The sequence below is a fragment of the Bufo gargarizans genome, chromosome 7, assembly GCF_014858855.1.
Source record: "Bufo gargarizans isolate SCDJY-AF-19 chromosome 7, ASM1485885v1, whole genome shotgun sequence".
NCBI classification, from domain to species: Eukaryota; Metazoa; Chordata; class Amphibia; order Anura; family Bufonidae; genus Bufo; species Bufo gargarizans.
In genome coordinates, this window is record NC_058086.1 from 81,175,550 (window position 1) to 81,197,973 (window position 22,424).

The 22,424-nt window shown below is 46.9% G+C and overlaps 1 protein-coding gene across 2 annotated transcripts in view; it reads right to left on the minus strand.

Moving 5' to 3' along the window:
- The window catches only part of EP300 (E1A binding protein p300), a 248,573-nt gene that overhangs the window by 66,898 nt on the left and 159,251 nt on the right, over positions 1-22,424 (minus strand). For both annotated transcript variants that reach the window (XM_044302316.1, XM_044302317.1), the window contains exons 23-24: positions 14,023-14,090; positions 13,796-13,946 (exon numbers count right to left, since the gene is read on the minus strand). In XM_044302316.1, the coding sequence (XP_044158251.1) occupies positions 13,796-13,946; positions 14,023-14,090 (219 nt within the window). The remainder of the gene's footprint in view (positions 1-13,795; positions 13,947-14,022; positions 14,091-22,424) is intronic.

The following is a 22,424-nucleotide window of genomic DNA, read 5'->3' on the forward strand; positions in this document are numbered from 1 at the left end:
ATGGGTTGCTATCAGTCAGGAATTGGCCCAGAAGTTGATTGAGAGCATGCCCAGTCGAATTGCAAAGAGGAAAAGGCCAGGATAGGAGTAGGAAGCCTGCATGGTACAGGATCTTGGTGAGGGAAGCCATGATGGAATAAGGGGGACTTGAAAATAAATAAGCGAAGCGATCACTGGCAGGATAAGGCCCCATGCACACGGCCGTGTTTCACAGCCGTGTGCGGGCCGTGGAACCGCGGCCTGGATCCCTCCTGAGAGCAGGAGCGCACGGCGTCACTGGTTGCTATGACGCCGTGCGCTCCCTGCTGCTGCCGCAATACAGTAATACACTGGTATGATCTATACCAGTGTATTACTGTACTGTGCCGGCAGCAGGGAGCGCACGGTGTCATAGCAACCAGTGACGCCGTGCGCTCCTGCTCTCAGGAGGGATCCAGGCGGCGGTTCCACGGCCCGCACACGGCTGTGAAACACGGCCGTGTGCATGGGGCCTAAAGCAGATTCCATGCAGTACTTTCCTTTCTGTCTGAAGTAGGGAACGAGCAGCAGGCTTGATGACTCGCTGGTCTTAATCCTACCCAATGGGGTTTCTGCATGCTGTATTCCCAAGCAGACCTGCCTCCTATGGACACCAAGCTAAAACAGATTAGCTCAGTGTCTGCAGGATAGGTATAGTTGGTAGGAGGAGGTAAAACTTCCCACTTAGTGTCGCCTCCTAGTGGCAGCAGCTATACCCAGTCTCCAGCCCCCAAATGATGTGTGGCAATATTGTATATGTATTGTACATATTGCGTAAATGGGGTAAACTTGTCTAGAAAAGCTACCCCACTCTCCTACTGGAGTAAGAGTGTGACTTTTTGCAACCGTTGCAAAAAAACGTCTGTGATAAATCTGGAACAAAACTCACTAACGTAGCTAACAATGCCCGGCTTGCCCGCTTTTCCACTTCTATTTCAAAATTGTGGAGTGGTGTAAAAATACAAAAAGTTACAAAAATGTTTGCAAAAGTGAACCCAAAATCACAAAAGCCCCATTTAGAATCCAGAATTGAAGGAATGATAAATCAGGGCCAATGTAACACCAGAGCGAACTTTTATGACACAAACAAGTATTAAAATCTATTCTAAGTAGGGAATGGGTCTTGAGAATGTACCAAAAGTTCTGTAATTGAATATGCGTTAACATTTTTAGATTAGATTGTGTCGTTTCTGAAGAAACCACAGGATGTTGGCTTGAAATATGATTTACTGTTTGTAGCTCCACCCACTTTAAAATTTGAACCCAAGTCACTCAATGACTGACAAATTTGAGGACCCTGCTATTAAGTAAGAGCGGCAGTAATTAACATTTTCCCATATAAAACGAATGGCTGAAATGTGATTGGCTGTTAAAGGCTCCACCGACTTTTCCGAAATTCTAACCACACTCACCCAGTGACCCATGGTGTCAGTTTGGGAATTCTTCATATTGTAAGAACAACAGCTTTTTACATTTTCTCATTGAAGTCAATAGGGAAAATCTGATCTGAATTCCCGTCACCCAGTAACCGAGTGTATCAAGTTTGAAGATCCTGCCATTAAAGGGATTCTGTCACCAGGTTTCACCCCTGTCAGCTAAACATATGCTGATGTTCAGGGCCTCATCAGGATTCCTAATGTGGGCTTCTAAATGTGATCTGTAGCTGTATTTTGCTTTAAAAAAAAAAAACTGCTTTTACTAACCTGTCACTCAAAGAAATAAGGTGCCCAAGGGGATGTCAAGGGATGCAAGCTGCCTGCCGCACCCGCCGCCGTTCGTGCCCAGCGGCGCCTTTCCAGACTTCTGCGCCGCCTCCTAATCCTGTGCCGCCTCTTCCTCCTCCTGCTGCAAGATCTCACGCGTGCGCACAGGCCTCTGCCTGATGCGCCCATGCGGTCTTTGGCTTCTTAAAGCAAAGTGCGCATGCGCCGACACTTTGCTCAACCCCTGTATGACCTGCACTCTGGCGCCAGCCTCTCAGAGCCCTGTGCGCACGCGCGAGATCTTACAGCAGGAGGAGGAGGGAGAGCGAGAGGCGGTGCAGAAGTCTGGAAAGGCGGCGCTGGGCACGAACGGCGGCGGGTGCGGCCTGCAGCTTGCACCCCTTGGGCACCTTATTTCTTTGAGTGACAGGTTAGTAAAAGCAGTTTTTTTTTTTTTTTTGCAAAATACGGCTACAGATCACATTTAGAAGCCCACATTAGGAATCCTGATGAGGCCCTGAACATCAGCATATGTTTAGCTGACAGGGGGTGAAACCTGGTGACAGAATCCCTTTAACAGTGTAAGAATGGCAGCAATTTAAATATTCCCATTGAATAGCACTAGGTAATATTTGATTGGCTGTTTTAAGCTCCACCCAGTTTTCCAAATTTTAAGCCCAGTCACGGTCTGTGTCAAGATTGGGGCCTCTGGCTTTAAAACACAGAATCGCAGTATTTGAAAGTTTTACATTGAAGTAAATAGGTGAAATCTGATTGGCAGTTTTAGGCTCCACCCACTTTCCCTAAATTTTTACTGCAGTCACCCAGTGAGTAATTGTGCCAAATTTGGGACACTTGGCAATTAAACTGTGATAATAGCAGCCGTTTATCTGCTTTTCATTAGAGGAAAACGGTCATATTTTCATTAAAAGAATATATCAATTTTAGCATATATGTTACTGCTGCAGCAGCATTATGCATAAAGCAAACTTTAGTTTCTTAACTTACCACTGTTTTCCTTGTTTTTCCCTTAGTTACGGCTGTTTTAAATCCTACATTATGAGGATCTTCTCAAGATGGCTCCTCTGCCAGTTCTGAGGCCAAAACTGCATTCCCTCAGGTCACATACAAGCTTGCTGTAGCCAGAAGCTTCCTGCCAGCCAATCAGACTGGATTACTGAGAGACACGCCTCCTCACTCTGAAGCCTAATGCAAGCATGCAGTGTGAAGGACACCCCTCTGTCTTCCTAGCCAGAGACAGATGAGCCCTAGCAACAGTCTTTTAAAGGGAGCAATGGAAAGGGACAGAGGACATTAATGAAAGCTGTTATTATAAGGTAATTACAGATCTTTCGGCAATCATTGACAGACTAACTCAGGTATATATGCCTAGCTCTAATAAACTAGCAAAGAAAAATATGAAAGTTATCCGTTAAAGGTCAAAAGCTGAAATCTGATTGGCTGACAAAGTCTGACAAAAAGTGGGGTCTTCAGGGGAGGCGCACAGGCAGAGGGTTGGATCGGTAAACAAAGCTAAGTTTGGCAATTGTACGCCTAAAACTGTGGGAGGAATAGCGTATAGAAAATAGCTACATTTTCATTGGCAGTTGCTAGCTCCGCCTACTTTTAGGTGTCTCCTCAAAACGTACCCTTTTATTCGGGTTGATACCAACAACGTGTGGTCCGAGTTTGGGGAGTGTAGCTTCAAAACTGAGCGAGTGGGAGCGATTTAAAAAAGTTCCCCGTCAAAGTCCATGGCAATAAAAGGGGTCTTCGGTGGTCCGCCGCAGAGGGTTGGATTGCTTATTAAAGCACAAGCAACTTACCTCACTATAGGTCGAAGAAGAAGTGTGGAAAGTTTGGAGTTTGTAACCCCAAAACTGTAGTAGCGCAAAGAAAAAAGGGGGGAGGAGAATAATAAAATGTAATATTAAGCTCAAACTTATGTTGGGAGGATGTTACCACTATATGACTATATACAGCACTTACATGGCGCTATAGCACACCTATACATGATACTAATGGTACCTTTGTTTTTTTCTTTAGACATCCAGAAGCAGGAAAAACCACGTTCATTTCATATGCAAATAAGCACTCGCAAGTGCCCAGGGGCGGTGTTCCGTGTGTAGGTGCCCAGGCTGCTCTGCCTTTTTACCCGGTACTTCTCCCCCAGCCTCTTCCTTTGCCCATTCCCTTGTATCATCCCTAGGTCCGACCGAGATCCCGTGCCTGTGCACTGCTGTAAGTGCTGTATATGGTCATATACTGGTGACAAACTCCCTTTAAAGAGGACCCTTCACTTGTATAAACGATGTGAACTGAGTATGCTGCCATATAGCGCGGCGCCCGGGGATCTCACTGATCTTACTATTATCCCCAGGCGCCGCTCCATTCTCCCGTTATAGGCTCCGGTACCTTTTGCTTCTTAAGTTATAGTAGGCGGGTCTTCCCTTGTCCTGTGGGCGTCTCCTTCTCATAGGCTGCAGCGCTGGCCAATCGCAGCGCACAGCTCACAGTCATCACAAATTTGGGGGGTATTACTATGTATTACAGAAGTAGAGAAACAAACTTAGAAATTTGCAAATTTTTCCAAATTTTTGGTAAATTAGGTTTTTTTTTTATGCAAAAAAAATAAAAAAAATTGACTTCATTTTACCAGTGTCATGAAGTACAATATGTGACGAAAAAACAATGTCAGAATGGCCTGAATAAGTCAAAGCATTTTAAAGTTATCAGCACTTAAAGTGACACTGGTCAGATTTGCAAAAAATGGCCTGGTCCTTAAGGGCTGAGTCCTTAAGGGATTAAAGAGGTTGTCCGGTCCCAAAATCAAAATTATTTTTGTGTGCTCCTAACACCCCTCTCCATGCATACATATCCCCCTAATACCTGGCAGAGCCGTTTACATTCTTCAGTTCCCTGTTTTTAAATCAATATGTTTTTATTGACTTTTGACATATCACTGATCAGCAATGAACAGTTACAGAGTTGGCACTTCACATAGCCACATTGGCAGCGCCAACTGAACCGTATTGCGGTACAATAATGCATAGCAGGAAAGTAAACAACAAAAAACAAAAATAATAACGAACAAAGAAATGCATTCAGTACATACATGGGACAAGTGAATACATACGAGTGCTCTACATATCAGGTCTGAATTAAACAGACAGAAGGAGTAAGGTCAATCAGAGGATTGCAAAGCGAGCGGGGAAGAGCTCCATGAAATCCAGTCTCTCTGAAATGCTGTGAATGAGCAGCCAGCCCTCGCTCACATCTTCTCGTGTATGTAGGTGGAATTAAGTTTGCGAGTGATATCTGTTAAGCTAGGGATACTCTGGGTTTTCCAGTTCCGGGTAATGGCCAATTTGGTGGCTAGGAAGAGATGTCCCAACACCACCCTGACGCCTCGTGGCATTTTATTCAGATCAATGTAAAGGAGGGCTAGCTCAGGAGTCGGCGAGAGTTGGCTACCCAATAGATCCGAAGCCAGGGAGAAAGTGGATCTCCAAATACCTTGCAACAGTGGACAAGACCAAAGAATATGATATAAAGTGCCTCTCTGGCCACAACCCCTCCAACAAAGGTGTGAGGATCCTGGGAAGATATGGGATAGGCGATCGGGGTATAATACCATCTCAACGTTGTCTTAATCAGAGATTCATAATGTAAAGTGCATCTAAGGTTTTTGGAGATAAAGGCAAATGCTGAGCACCACTGCTCATCTGAGAACGATAATCCCAGGTCTTTTTCCCAAGAATGCAGAGGGGACGTTTTAGTGAAGGACCCTTTATTCCTGAGCATGCAATATAGGGGTTGGAGGCGTGTGCAATATGGGGGAGCAAGTGACCAGATCTTGAACATTTCCTGGTTACATAGAAGCTTGGGGGGAGCATTAGCTGTAAGGAAGTGCCTAATGCACAAATATTTATAGAAATCCATGTTTGGTATCTGAAATTCCTTGTGCAGGGACTCGAAGGAACATAGGGTGTCAGATGCAAACAGCTTTGAGAAAAGATCCAATCCATTCATTGCCCAGGATGAGATCGAGATGTTAGGGATTAGATGGTTGAGTACCGTTATTGGAGACGAGGGTGGGTAGGGTCCGGATACCGGAGAGCTCAATTTGTGGAATTGGGTCCAATTTCCTAATGCCCTGGATACTAGTGTCGAGGATGAGGAGGGTCGGTGAAATGATGGATGGAGAGCCGCCAACAGAAGAGATTTAAGGCTACCAACCGAGGATAAAGTTGCTTCCAATTGTACCCACTGCTTGGAGCAGCTCTCCATCCACCACTCCCTCAGCTGGGAGATTTGCTAGGCCAAAAAATACTCAGATATGCGGGAGGCCTAGTCCCCCACGACGCCTGTCTCTCTGCATTATTATCGTAGTTGCAATCCTAGGCCTATGTCCCTTCCATACTAGCCTATTAATCAGCGAAGTACATTTCCTAAAGAAACTACTTGGTGGAGTAATGGGCAAGGTTTTAAATAGGAACAATAGTTTGGGAAGGATAAACATCTGGAACGAGGCGATTCTACCCACCCAAGACATTTCGTATTTGGAGAGATTGGAAAGGTCTTTCTAAGAATGGGACATAATTTATGGCATATAGCTTCTTGAATGACGTTGACAGCTTGATCCCTAGGTAGTCAATCTGGCTATCTTGCCAATCCAGATCAAAAGCATTTTTAAGCGTTCTTACCCGTTCAGGGGAAATATTTATTGGAAGGGCTTGGGACTTAGAAGCATTGAGTTTATAAAAGGAAAGGTTTCCAAATTGGGAAATGATATTAATAGCAGCAGTGAGAGACGTTTGGTGACTTGTCAAAGTTAAAATAATATCATCAGCATATAAGCTGACCGTGTGTTCTTTGTCCCCAATCTTGATGCCTGTTATCTCCGGGCATTGTTTCAAGGCTTGGGCTAGGGGCTCAATGGTCAAAATGAATATCAAAGGGGATAGGGGGCAACCCTGGCGGGTACCGTCGGAAATGTCAAACTGGTCTGAAAGAGCCCCATTGACCCACACCCTAGCACTAGGTTGGGTATATAACGCTTTGATAGCCACCAGGATGGCCCCAGAGAATCCCATCCTCGATAGGACTGCAAAGGCAAATGACCAATTAATGCAATCAAACGCCTTCTCGGCATCTAATGTGACCAGCAGAGCGGGAAGTTTCGATCTCTGTATATAGTCCAATAAGTTTAGGGTACGTCTGGAGTTATCTTGTAGCTGCCTGCCTCTTACAAAACCCACTTGGTCAGCATGGGTAAGGATTGGTATATAAGGGGCTAAGCGATTCGCTAGGATTTTCGCATATATTTTTGTGTCAGTGTTTAGGAGCGGTATCGGGTGGTATTTCTTTGTGTCATCCGCGGGGGGGGGGGATCAGATTTGGGTATAGTAACTATTGTCGCTTCTAACGTCGAGGATTTCCTGTTGCGTAATAGGGGAGTTTATGTTCTCCAATTGGGTCTCAGTGAGGCTAGGGAGAGAAAGGGAACTCAGAAATTGATCTACTACTGCTGCTGTTTGAGGGGGAGTGTCAGTCTGCGGCTTCAAATTGTAAAGAGCTTCATAAAAGCTTTTGAAGGAATTTGCGATTCCCTGAGGGTCTAGTCTACTATCCTTTTACCCGTCTGTTGTGACGTAATGAAGGGGGTCTTAGCTTTAGCAGATCTCTCTTTCAATCTACGAGCTAGTAGCTTACCCGATTTGTTGTCTTGCGCATAGTATGTCGCACGGACTACTTTTAGGTGCTTCTCATATTTATAGAGGAGGCAGTCTTTTAGTTGGAGGCGCAGGTTCTGCAGTTGGGTTCCAACAGTGTCTGAAGGGTTCATTTTATTGCTAGATTCTAAGGACTTAATCTGTTGGGTTAAAGTATTAATACGCTCTTCTCTCTCTTTTTTCACCCTGTATCCAGACTTTATAAATAGTCCCCGCATGAAAGCCTTGTGGGCATTCCACAACGAGAAGGGGTTTGATACAGACCCGTCATTAATACGGAAGAATTCTTCCAGTCCTTCAAGCAGTGTTGATTTATATTTAGAGTGCTCCAACAGGAACGTATTATTGCGCCAAAGGGAGTAAGGGGGTCTATTAGTGGTTTCGCTAATAGTCAAAGTAATGGGCGCATGGTCGGACCATGTAATTGATTCTATGGAGGAGTGTGTGGCGTTTCGCAGGAGGTGACGATCAACTAAGAAAATATCAATTCTGGAGTAGGTTTGAAGGGCATTTGAAAAAAACGAATAGTCCCGTTCTCTGTCATGGTGTAGCCTCCAAACATCGTAGAGGTCTTCCCTCAGTAAAATCTGGTTGAGACTCTGCGGGTGAGCTCTAGTTTTGGATGTTGAATCCAAATGAGGATCTGATATAGAATTAAAGTCTCCCCCCCAGAGGACCAAGCCTTTCTTCACTGCGTTTACCTTGTTCATTAATTTACGCAAAAAGTGCAATTGGTGTTTGTTAGGAACATACACGAATACCAATGTGTATTGCACATTATTTATAGATGCTGTTAGTATAATATATATCGGCCATTCTGGTCTTCTATAGATCTGGACAACTGAAACACAACCGAATCCTTGATTGCAGCCATCACAGCCCTTTGTTGTTGTTTTTTTATGTGAATGGAAAATATGGGGGAAATGGGTATTTTTGAGTCTATGAGCATCCTCTTTCAACAGGTGTGTCTCAGTTGCACAGATGATATCCCCTCCCAAAGCTCTCGTCTCCCTCCACAGCATAGACCTCTTAAATGGGCTATTCAAGCCCTTTGTGTTTATGGCAATTACTTTAAAGACCATGTTGGAAGAGGACTACGCTGTGCAGGCCTAGCACACCAATAAGATATAATGCATTGCAAATATGGGTATCTCGTAGCAGTAGAGCTTATGAACATCCCAATATGTGAGTGTACTGAGTAACAGGACATACAAGAAAAATCTGATCTGCATAACTTAGATAGCAAATCCAAAATAAAAACTGAAAAGAAACTAACAAAAACACGGCATAAGGTGCCGCAAATCATTTGTCAGGGCAAATATCACGGCTCCTGGCCGGGGAGGACTGCACAACACTACCATGTCCAATAGCGCATATGTGGACCCACGATCACCTGTCAACGATGGGATTTCCTCTTCTGGGATACTAGTTGCCAACCAGAGTCCAGGGGAGCAGATGAGCTGTGTCTTTGGTCCGGGACCTCCATCAGGATGTTCCAAGAGTCCAGAAGCTTCTTCCCGGATTCTAAGGAGGTGACGACGTGGACGGCTCCCTGGTGATGGATCAAGACTTTGGTCGGGAACCCCCACTTCTATGAAATTGTGCCGTAGAGTGGAAGTAAAGGCATTAAGGGATCTCCGCTGTTGAAGAGTGACGGCCGACAAATCAGCAAAGATCTTGATTTGGCTGTAAGGAGAAGGCAGTGTGCCTAGCTTCCTGGATGCTGCTAGTATGGCCTCTTTAATATGGAAGAAATGAACCCGCACCAGGACATCTCTCGGCGATGTGCTAGGAAGGTGCTTTGGCCTCATCACTCTGTGCGCTCTATCCTAAGTAAGATCATGAGGAGAGAGATCTGGTATCAGGGCTGTCATGAGGCTGTGTAGATAAGGGGTTAAATCTTTAGGTGCAATGTCCTCAGGAACCCCACGGAACTTAAGATTGTTCCGGCGTGACCTGTCTTCCAGGTCCACGACCTTAGCTTTGAGCCGATCTATTTCTTCGGATAAGTCGTTGTGGGCATCAATGAGCTGGTTATGCGATGAAGCGAAATCCCCCATCTTGGACTCAATATGATCTACCCTGCCCTCCACCGCCACCACTGCTGCCTGAAGTGGGCAGACTAGGGCGGTTAAGTCCTTGTGCATGGACTCACTGAAAAGGACTAACATGTCCTTTAATAGGTTGCTGGATGCAGGCTCATCATCGGTCGGAATCGCCTGTATGGCCGGGGTAGTGTGATCACTCACCTCCCCGTTCGGTGCCTCTATGGCCTGCTGCAGTCGCGTCTGACTTGTCTCGGGCGAGCTTGAAAATGGCGCCGGTGCATTGGCGCGCTTCTGTGGGCTCCCCGCTTGAGATCCGCGTGACGCTCCGGGCTGCACATACCCCGTCGGGGATTCAAATGAGGCAGGTAGGAGTTGGCCGGACGCGGAATCTTGTGAGTCAACCATCGTGTCGACCTGAGAGATACTCCGTGTCTCCGGGGCCTTGCTGGCTGGGCTGAGGAGAAGTGTCCTCAGAAGGGACGCCTATACCTAGGTAAAAGTCCAGCTTTCCCTGTTTTTTCATGGATCTCTTGCCTCTAGTAATCATCCGGACCGACTGGTCTCTCGGCTTCAGTTGGTATCTTGGTTGTGGGTAAATATAATCCCGCTGTCGCTGAGGTAGTGCCGGAGCTTCAACTCACGCAGCCATCTTGCTCGGCCGGCAAACCACGCCCCCCCAGTTCCCTGTTTTGTTGAATACATAACTTTATTGATACACAAGCCTGGCTGCACTGCCAGTGATGAGTCACAGGCTGGACACGCACCCACACTGCTGTCTGCAGCGGCTACTCCATCTATAACTCCTGTGTCCATCTTTCTACACCAAGACATTAACCTACTTCTCACTCAGTGTCTAAATCCCATTACTGACTGACCACAGGCTCTGCCCTCACATGTGTATCCAATCCTATACTGTGTGATACAGCCTGCTGAGCTGTGTATCTAATCTCATCACTGACTGTCTACAGGCTCCTCCATCACTGTTCCATAAACAGCTAGAATTGGCACGCACATTCAAACACATCTGTATCTAATACTAACATGTATGTGTGCGATACTTCCTGCAGAAGTGTGTATCTAATCCCATTTAGCAAGATACAGCCTGCTGAGCTGTCTATCTAAACCCTTATGCACGCTACCGTATCAGTTTATCCGCTACATAAGGATACTATACTTGTGTGACCCTTTTTTTTGGCAGTACCATTGATTTCATGTCTGCATAATGAGGACCAGAATAAGACTTTTTTCAGAACTGACATACGGATGCGGCAAAACACATGGGGCCAGATTTATCATTACTCTGACAGCTCACTCCATTTTCACATATGGCTAAACTCAGTTTTAGCCAAGTCAGATTGATCGGCCCTTTAAGACTAATAAATGTGGTTTGACAGTAGCAGTTTATCCGTCAGTAAGCAGCATTACAAAAGTCGCACGTCTTTACGAAAAAGTCGCATGTTCTATTAAAAAGTCTCATGAGGAAAGCATGGTCCTCACTGCAGTGAAATTGCGCATTTTTTTGCGACTTTTTAAATAGTCCCAATAGTAAATCTGTCTAGAGATTAAATTTACATAAGAAAACATGCCCACTTTCAGAAAACTGGCGAGCAGAAAAAAGTCGCTAATTTGTGCGCAGTTTTAGGCCCCCATGACAGCGCCACCCACAGGGCCCCCATAACAGTGCCCCTTGTGCCTTCCACAGTGCCAAAGTGTTCCCACACATAGAAGCCTGTACAATTTTCAAGTAGGGGCCAGAGAACTCCTTTAATAATTACGTATCCTTAGGATAGACCATCATTTGCAGATTGCTGGGGGTACATGATTACCTGTTTGAAAGGGCCGTGTGTTGTATTTTACACAGTTCTGTCTCATTCCCCTGAATAGGACTGAGCAGCTGTAATTTGCTTTGCCATACACATGTGACTGGTAGGTAATGAAGAGGCTTCAGCTGATCAGCAGGGGTGCAAAGTGTCAGGACCCAACCAATCTAATATTGACAAGCTATCCTAAGAATACATCTGCAATTCTAAAATTCAGAACAACCCTCTTAGAGCTATAAGCCTCCATTACTTAGAATGCGCTCCATAAATGCTAATGCCACCCAATATACAGTACACCTTCAGCCAAAAACGCAGCTGGTTCAAAACTTGCAGAATGTATTAATATCAGACAGCTCAGATAAGATCTGAAATTTAAGTGTTATCCAATACATTCCAGAACTGTAAAGGCCTCATGCACACGTCAGTGGGGGAAAAAAAAAAAGGTCAGTTAAAAACTGTGGCCGTGTGTCCATTTTTAATGTCCGGTTTGGATCAGTTTTTTCATGTCCCTTAAAAACGGACATGAAAAAAATAGATTTTTGTACTCCCTGTAAAATACTTTTCTCGTAGGCTGCATTGGGGGACACAGCACCATGGGTATTGCCCAGCTGCCACTAGAGAAAAAAAAAAAAAAAAAAAAAGTGTTGGCTCCACCCATCTGCATATACCCACTGCACATGCTGAAGCTAACCAGTTGGTCAAAAAAGCAGTAGGAGCAACAAACCAAACAAAAAAAAGTCTACATATACTAAACCAGAGATAGGACGAGAACAAAAACCCTGCGGGAAAAACTCAGGATGTCTAGAAATAACCAAAGAGGGTGGGATCTGAATGACAGACTCAGAGACCGCGGAACCTCAGGACCGCGGCCTCAGCCACGCCGTTGAACGTAGTTGAGGTAAATTCGGGTGGAATAGCGGACCTTGGGAAAGGAGGTGGGGGCGCAGAGGAAGCTGCCAAGGCATGTCGGCGAGCAGAAACACTAGGTCTGTGTACCACGTCCTGCGGGGCTAATCCGGAGTCATCAGGATCTCCGGGACCCGAGCCTCCTTGAGGTGTTTGAATGCCCAGGGAAGAAGTGGAAAAGGAGGGAAGAGGTAAATGAGGCTGAACTGAGACCAAGGAAAAACCAGAGCATCCAACGCCAGAGCCTGAAGGCTCAGGGACCTGGCGACATAAGCCGGAATCTTGTGGTTCAGACGAGAAGAGAACAGATCCACATCTGGGCTTCCCCAGCGGTGACAGATGTAGAAACACCTCCGGATGGAGGGACCACTCGCCGGGCCGAGACTATGGCGACTAAGTCTGCCGCCAAATTGTCGACCCCGGGAATGTAGACTGCGGAGAGAGCGGAAACGTGTTCTTCCCCCCACGGCAGGATTTGCAAGGCTTCCCGGAGGACAGTCCAGCTTCTGGTGCCCCCCTTGTGATTCAAGTAAGCAACGGCCGTGGAATTGTCCGACTGGATCTGGAGACCATGGTATTAGTAGAACTACAGGTAACAGCCCACTGCTAGTCAATTGCACAAAGTTTTACGTAAATATTGAATAAAAATAGAGGCTTGGTGGCCATACTTACTGCAAAAGCAGCTAGAAGCTCTTTGCGCATATAATTGATCAAACATATGTCAAGCCCATTTACCAGACGACAAGGTGGCTTCTAATCAGATGGGGACGACTCTAACATGCCTCTCCTGGGCTTACAGCCTACAATCTGGGCAAAGTAGCACCCAGCTATATCCTATACATGCCTCTCCCAGGCTGTCAGCCTGCAATATGGGCTGTACAATCTATCCAATTAAAAGCACATGGTAAATGGGCAGGTGGTGCACGGTTCAGACTCACCACCAGGGGGCGCACGCGAGTATAATGCTGCTCACTAACATACCATGGCAGCCAGGACTTCAGTAGCATCCTGGCTGCCATGGTAACCGATCGGAGACCAAGCATTACACTGCTGGGACTCCGATTAGAACTGCCCACTGCCAGCAATAATGGGGGGGGAAGGGGACCCTGTGGCCAATGATTAATACTGGGGAGGGAGGGGGATGGGTTTGAGTAGCCTTGGGGGGAGGGGGCAGATCAGAGCCTTGGTCAGCTCCCTGTTGTTGTGTGCACAAAGCAGCAGGGAGAGTGTAAAGTCCGATGCACCCTAATAGATCGCAATATAGATTTCAGGCCATATCGCCCACCCCTACGTTAAACATATACCCCATGCTTTTGCCATAAAAGTTGGCCTTCATGGCCATGGGAGGATCTTTATTCAATACTAAAAAGAAACTAAATGTGTTAATGTATCCTACAAATAGCACTTAACAGAATTAGCACTTGAAATGTAATCTCCAAATATTTGAAGTACATTAGAGCTTGAGCAACATAAAGGACACTAAAATCTATAAACTGTCAGCATATGGCATCCATACAGGTCTTATAGCTTTGGTTATGAAAAAAAAAAAGAAATTTGGTACTTACTTTGCCTTCATGCCAGGTTTTACTTCAACTGTTTTATCAGATGCATGAACAACACGCACTGTCACCTCTCCAGCCTCAGGATTTGCTTGTCTGCGTAGAAACTCATTAACACGGTTCTCCAAAAAGAAACCCAATCTTGTAGTTGGTAGCCCTGTTGGAAAGGTTACCAAATGTTAGACCACAGCAGTGTCAAGCGGCAATATGAGAGCTTTATTCCAAACACTTACTTTTAGCAGAAAACTTGTTCTCTTTTCTGGTCCGACCAGTTTTCTTTAAGCAGCCTTCACAAACAAAACTGCAGTTTGGAACAGAAATCACAATTTCAGAAAACTGAGGGCAGTGGGGAAACCAGAGGGAAAATATTGTCCCAGTGTGGACTTCAAGGTTACATGGTTATCAATATAATATAAAAGTGTATTAAGAATACTGAAGAAAATAAATTACTTTAAGAAGCACCCCCACAAAAATATGTATTCTGTGACCTGTTAAAAAAGGTACATAAAGTAAACTGTACTGAAGATAATCTTCTCACTAGTGTCTATTTGTGCGTTATCCCTCCCCCTTCTGATCCTCAGCTGTGTCACGTGATGAACTGATACAAGACAGGAAGTCAGTTACTTCTGTATTCATTCCTATTCGACTAGAATTGAGGCTCCCATAGGAATTCATTGAGATATTGGCCTCCTGTGCACAAACAAGACGCTGTGGTATTTGAAAAGTCAGAGTGCTGGTCACATGACAGCTGAGGATCAGAAGGAAGTTTAACGTCACTTTTAAAAAGCCCAAGTGCCAGCAAATGTATTGCACCTGTATGCATAAACAGCCAGCCACTGTGTTCTAGTAAGAGAACGTGTTAAATTAACATTTTATAAATAGTGTGAACGCCGTTTTCTCTTCACAGGTTACCTGCTCTCCGTCAACACTGCAGCAGCGAGCAGGTGCAGTTACAGCTCCTTCCCATTGAAGTGAATAGAGACAGAAGAGTAGTAATTACACCTGCTCGCTGCTGTAATGTCAACAGCTGATCGGAGGGGTGTCAGGAGACTGACCCAGCCGATCTGATAATGATGACCTATCCTGAGAAACCAGCCAATCCCTTTAATACAGTTGTCGCATCTGTAATGCTCGAGTCAGAAACTGAAACCTACACCAGTTTTTTGCCATAAATAACAGTAAATGTGTCAGTGATGGTCCCTCTCCTTCCACTAAACCCCAGCCACTAAAGATATGGCAAGAGGGTGGAGAAAACAAACAGTTCCAAAGATTTGTATTTTAGAATGGCCAATAACCATATCAAGATGCTGTGGCAAAACTAGGGCTGTGAAAAAGGCATCCCAAAAATATTGATGAAATTAAACATCTGAAGGGTGCAGTGGTCCAAAACACATGCCAATGTTTTAAACATAGCGCTCGCAAAGGAGTTGATGATGCAACACTGCTCGCCAATGACTGCCGTATTATAAAGCAGACAGTATGAGTAGGAGACATTAAACCCCTCAGATGTCATTGCCAATTGATACCAAGCCATTTGAGGGGCTATTTACCAGGAGCAGGCTGTTCCGGTTGACCAAATGGCAAACTGTGACTAGATAACAGGAGCCGTTCAGTTGCTGTGGCTGCCTGGAGGCTTAGAGAGACTCCTTAGACCTGCCACAGCCAAGTTCCCCATTATAGGAACACATCGATTTTACTGCAGACTGCAATGGCCAACCAATGTAGTCTGCGTTACAAATAAGGAATGCTCAACCAGCGGCCCTCCAGCTGTTGCAAAACGACAAATCCCAACATGCTGTAATAGCTGCAGGCTGTCCAGGCATGCTGGGAATTGTAGTTTTGCAACAGCTGGAGGGCTGCAGGTTGGGCATTCCTGGTATAAGTGATTTAACAATTGCACGCTTAAATGGTTTCTCACTTCAGCAAATGGCATTTACCATCACATTATACACTGCTCGTTCCGTGCTTGCACGCTATAGAAAAATGTGCTTGCCTACTTACACACCCATGGTCCCAGGTACCAGAGAGGCTGGCACTTTTTCCTATAGTGTGCAAGCAACACTGCTGGATAGCAGGCTGGTTGTAACCCCTATATTCAATCTCTCCCACTCATGTCCCCTGCACCTCAAAAACATCTCTAGTATCAGCCCCTTTCTCATCGGCCCCTTTCTCACTATGGAAACAACAAAAACGCTCATTGTTGATCTCATCCACTCCCACCTTGATTACTGCAACTCACTATTAATTGACATCCCCCTAACCAGACTCTCCCCTCTCCAATCTATTCTTAATGCAGCAGCCAGGGTCACCTATCTGTCCAACCGCTACTCTGATGCCTCCGCCCTGTGTCAGTAATTGCACTGGCTACCCATACACTATAGAATCCAATTCAAACTGCTCGTCCTCACCCACAAAGCCCTCCACAGTGCTGCACCATCCTACATCTCTTCCCTTATCTCAGTCTACCACCCTACCCGTGCTCTCGGTTCAGCCAATGACTAACAACTGACTTCCACAAAAATCTGAACCTCTTTCCCGGCTCCAAGATTTTTCCCGAGCTGCACCGGTTCTCTGGAATGCCCTACCCCAATAAATCAGGCTTAATCACAACATGCCGTTTTAAGCGTTCGCTAAAAACACAATTTTCAGGGTGGCCCATCACCTTCCTTGATCTAACCTCCCCATAGCCCATTTATCATTCCCTGAAGCTTTAGCATCCACTACACCCAGAAGCACTTTGTATATCAGCTGCTGACCGGCTCATGTGGCTTTATATCTGCTCCCCTATTCTCCCAAGATGGCTGGACTATCGTACATAACAAGCACTTCTACTTTTTGTGTCACCCCGATCCCCTCCGATTGTAAGCTCTGAGAGGAATCAGGGCAAGCAGGGCCCTCATTCCTCTTATAATAATCGACTTGTCTGTTGCTATGTTATTTATGACTGTTTCTACATGAGCCCCTGAATTGTAAAGCACTGCGGAATATGTTGGCGCTATGTAAAATGAGATTTTCGTAAAACTTACCGGTAAAATCTTTCTCGCTCTTCATTGGGGGACACGGAGACCGTGGGTACAACCATGTCCTATAGGAGGTGTTAAAACTAGTAAAAGCTGTTAGCTCCTCCCCCGGCAGCTATACCCCCTCCAGCCTGGAGAGAGAGCTTCAGTTTTGTGAGAAGCAGTAGGAGAAGCAAGTAAACGTGGGACAGCAACAATACCAAGAACCGAACCAGGTTCTAACCAGCAACAGCCACAACTGTAGCCGAATAACAAAACTGGGTGGGTGCTGTGTCCTCCAATGAAGAGCGAGAAAGATTTTACCAGCAAGTTTTACAAAAAAAATCTTGTTTTCTCGCCCATATTCATTGGGGGACACAGACCGTGGGACGTCAGAGAGCAGTCCACAGGGAGGGAAAACCACAGACCCATGGAGCAAATGCCCCTGTAGGCAACTAAGAACTGCCTCCTGCAAGACCATGCACCTGGCAAAATGTAGTGAATGCGCGTAAGGAGGACAGTAGCCGTCCTGCACAACTGCACAGCCGAACCTTGAATCCTCCGAGCCTAAGAGCGCCCACCGCTCTGGTGGAATGAGCCGTGACACCGAAGGGCGGAACCCTGCCCTGGGTGCAGCATGCTTAAGCAAATGCAGATGTGAAATTGCCACCGTGGAGGCTGCCAATGCCTTGCGACAACCCTCCAAAAAAGTAGAGACCGTTCGCTGGAAGGAACCGGAGGCTGGTAAATAAATAGTCAGAGCCCTGACAACATCCAAATGACCTAACTCCCTTTCCCTAGGTTGTGAAGGGGAGGGATACAGTGAGGGAAGGAGAGTTTCTTCATCCAAATGGAAATCAGAGACCACCGTCGGGAGAAAGGAATGAACGGGCAGGGGAACCGCTTATCCCTGTCAGAACCAGGAGCTTCGCTGCAAGAGAGCTCCCAAACGCGGACAGACATCTGATGGATGCGATAGCTACAAGAAAAAAAACACCTTCCAGGACAGGAGTCCAAGTGACATCTTCCGCAAGGGTTCAAGGGGAGAATTCCGGAGCGCTGAAAGGACAAAGGCCAGATCCTAAGGTGGTAAAGGAGGACGGTATGGAGGAACCGTAAGTGCCATTCCTTGAAGGAAGGCATTATGGGCCCCGGGTGAGTCAGAGCATGCTGGAAAGGATACACAGCACCGAACCTGACCCAGCAAGGAACTAATGGCCAACCAAACTCAGGCCCGCAGGATCCACCCCTGCTAAAGGGAAGCGCTCCACGGAAACTGTAAGTGGTCCACTAATGTCCCCCGAGCTGCAGAGGCTTGTGAGGAGACTGAGAAGCTGTCTGATCAACCATCGAGAAAGGAATGCCTCAATGAGGCATGTCCAACCGCAAGCCAAGGATCAACACATTGGATAGGTAAAAGTAGAGACGATATGAGAATCACCAGCGGTGGAGTTCCGTCAGCGGCCGTGTACTGACTGCGCAGCAAAACTTCAACGGAAATTCTGACCAGACCAAGATGAGAGAAAAAAAAACTCTTGCCTCGAGGAGGAAGAAAAGGAGTGTTCCGGTCCAGTAACGAAACTCCATCAACTGTCATGACAGCACCCCCGCTCAGCCTGGCGTGGTGAGTCTCGTAGTCTAGCCACGGAATGTGCAGTGAAAGGGCATGACTACATCGGACTGACATGGCAGTCACTGGTCAAGTCTCGAGAGGTAGTTGTAGATACGGGTAGTACACCCAGGACCAACGGGTAGGATTCACCTGTAGAAGGAGGAATATGGAAAACATCACAGCACAACAGTCGGTCCGGAACAAGACTGGAAGAAAAAACCCACAGAACCAACACCCTGCATCAACGTAGATGAGTGGCCGTGAACCCTGAGCCAGAGAAGGAACAAACTGAAGGAAAAAATAAGCAGGGTGAAGCCCATTCCCCAACTGAGACTGGCAGTACACAGAAGTAGCCACCGGATAAAAGCGGCGGTGCCATACTTTGCCTAAGGAGGAGGCCATACAGCGTACACCACCGATTTCAGCGTTAGAAGAATCCATCACCTGATGAAGGAGCAGTGCAGAAGGAGTCAGTCTGTAATGGTTACTCCAGGACCCCCATACCGTAGGAGCTGCAGCGTGCCCAGCCAGAACAAAGTGAGGGTCAGAGGAGAGGAATCCGGTAGAAGCCATGGTATCATACCGCCCCAGGGAAGGAGAGCTAACCTTAAACACTCCACCTGGGAAGGGCGTTGAACAGGAGCAACCGCCAAGCCAGCGTCAGGGTTAAACCCCTACCTGAGGGAATGCCCCAATATAGAGAGACTGCAAATGCTAGTACCAGCGTAAAATCCACACCAGCGGAGGAGAAAAGGCTGCAAAGCCAAACCAGAGTGCCAGCACAACCACTTCCCACATCAGAAATAGTGGAAAGAGAACATAGAGTCAGTGTAACACGCAACTTACTGGGACGTAATCACAATATTACATGCCATGGTGCACTCCTGAGGAAGCCAGCAAGTCTGGCGATACGCGTTGGGCTTTTCTTCTCACCACCACGCACGCCCCCATCATGCCATTTTTATGATAAGCATTTGAGCCATATTCATTGTTGATGGATTACATGCACTTAATAATGTTATATGCTTATGGATGTCGGGGTTTGTCTATGAGTTTGTGGCGAGTCAGGTTGGCATGTGCTGATATATGGCTGTATACAACGATTTTAACTTATTCTGTGTTGTGTATGTTTGCTTGAATAAATTTGTCATATTTTAGATGTGCGGGTCCTGTTTCGGTATTCTTTTTCTTTCTTTTTGCCACATGCCATGGTGTACACACTACATAATGTTGAAGACACATTGGAACAGTGGAGAACCATGGAGATAGGGGGACGCTAGGACAACAGAGACACTGGGCAACCCCCTGAGGAGAACCGAAGGACAAGGACACAACGTGGAAACAGCCACAGTATCAACTGGCGGCACCGAAATACCGATAGAGGAAGAATAAAGGGCACCAGCGTGTAAAGATACTCGCTGCGCTCCACTTGAAGAAGCTAAGGCACCTATATCCATGGCGTAGGTGAAGTGCAACATCAAGATGTGTACTCATTCCCCAGGGAAGTGGATCACTTTTGGAAGGAGCAATGTTACAATTATCCCACTAAGGCTACTTTCACACTTGCGTTCAGAGCGGATCCGTCTGAGACGCTCATATAATGCAGACGGTGGATCCGTTCAGAACGGATCCGTCTGCATTATATTGTAAAAAAATTAAGTGTCAAAGTAGCCTCAGACGGATCCGTCCAAACTTTACATTGAAAGTCAATGAGGGACAGATCCGTTTGAAAATTGAGCCATAGTGTGTCATATTCAAACGGATACGTCCCCATTGACTTGCATTGTAAGTCTGGACGGATCCGTTTGCCTCCGCACGGCCAGGCAGACACCCGAATGCTGCAAGCAGCGTTCAGGTGTCCGCCTGCTGAGCGGAGCGGAGGCCAAACACTGCCAGACTGATGCATTCTGAGCCACTTGTGAGAGCCTTTGAACGGAACTCATAAGCAGAGCCCCGAACGCTAGTGTGAAAGTAGCCTTAGAAAGGGGGAAACTCTTACGGCAATCACTGCGCTCAGTCGTAGTGCAAGTACTTCACCATGAAGTGTGGCAATGCAGTAATGCATCTAGCAGGAACTGAACCTAAGTAGAGAGAATAAGCCTCTTAGGGAAAGGGCAAGGCATATGGAAAGTCCCCGTATCAATTCCCCACCTACGTAAGGGGGTAAGACAGACAGTAAACACTGAACCAGGGATAATGCCATAGCGCCATCTATGGAAGAGGCTAATCCACATAGCACTGTCCCCAATGGGAATGCAGTTCCGTCACCTAAATAAAAGGGGGAACGCCTACTGCCGGCACTGAAAAGTTCTAGTGTGGTAGGCCTCAATGGAGGGAGGTAATAACCAAGGGAGTACTGCATCCAGTAGTAGTGCAAATACGCCACCTAACGAAGGGGGTAATGCATATGACAAGTGTTGCTGTCTACCTCGGACGCTAGGGAGGAAGGGTGGGGGTGTGGAGGTGACAGAGGAGGAAAATATCCTGCTCTGGCCCGCTGTGTGTAGACTTGCCTCCCAGAATCTTGCCATGGCAGTCACAGGCTCGCCGGTGGGAGTTATCAACCAAACTACCCGGGGGTGGAATGGGAACTTCTAGAGGTTCACTCACCGGATAGCGTAGGCGATGTATTATCAACCAAACAACCCCGGAGGGAGATTGGGAAGGTCCATAGGTCCATCAGTGGATTTCGCAGGTAGTGATTTATCCATCAAATTACCCTGGAGGGTGATTTGGAAGGTCCAGACGTCCACCAGTGGATTGCACAGGTAGTGCCATATCACCCAACGACCTCAGAGGGTGATTGGGAAGGTCCATTGGATTGCGCATGTGGTGCCTTATCCATCAAATTGTAAAGGTCCGCCATTGGATTGCGCAGGCAGTGCTTATCAACCAAGCGACCCTGGAGGGTCATTGGGAAGGTCCAGAGGTCCACCATAGGATTGCACAGGTGGTGCCTATCAAACAAACGGCCCGGAGGGCGAATGGTAAGGTCCGGAGATCCACCATTGGATTACGCAGGTGGAGAATACCAATCAAGCGACCCTGAGGGTGGATTGGAAACAGAGGTCCTCCTCTGACCGTACTAGGACACGGGCGCAGTCTGACACAGACAGAGCAGTCCAGCGGCGATGGGGCAGGACCCGAATCTTTTATGAACCTTCTATATTTATTTTTAAATAAAACTGGGACACCCAGCCTCAGGGGACCAGAGGCAGGAAGGGGTTAAATCAGCAGCATTTAAACCCATTGCCCTGCAAATAGGCACAATCCTGCACCAGCATCAAGAGATGGCTGGCCAAGAAGGGTTAACTGCCTTCAAAAAAAGCTAGGGCGGGAAGAATTCGCTCCAGACCTAAGTCTGTCAGGCCGGCGGGGCACAGAGGGGGGGGGGGGGGGGGGAGTGCGCCGCTCGGGGCTAGGGATACTGCCCCAGGAATAAATGAAGTCCGGTGTCTGGCCTAGGAGGGAGGGAGGGGGAAGCAGAGAGCCCGGTGCTTGCCAAATAGGGAGGGAGGGAGAGTGTTAACATACTCACTTTGTCCCGTGTACTCACCTTATCTTTCTCCTCTTCTCTTCACCCTCCATAAGTGGGCCCATAAGGTCACCTTTTCCAGCAGGGTCACCTCCCCAGCAGCTGGCACCGGAGTGGCAGGAGTATGGTATGGCTGGAGGGTCTTCTCTTTAGCGGACATAGGTGATCCCTTGGCTGGCGGGATGCAGGGGAGCGAGGCTGCCCTGGTCCACCTTGCCTTCTGTGGGGGAGGCCGCAGTGCGGGTGGCAGACACTGGCACAACTCGACCCCGAGAGCACAGGGAGGCTAGGCGTCCACTGTTTTCCCATCTGAAAATAATGGGAAAAAAATAAAAATAAACTAAAATAAAAAGACAAGAAAAAAACTGAAGCTCTTTCCAGGCTGGAGGGGGTATAGCTGCCAGGGCAGGAGCTAACAGCTTTTACTAGTGTCAACGCCTCCTAGAGGACATAGCTATACCCACAGTCTGCGTCCCCCAATGAATATGG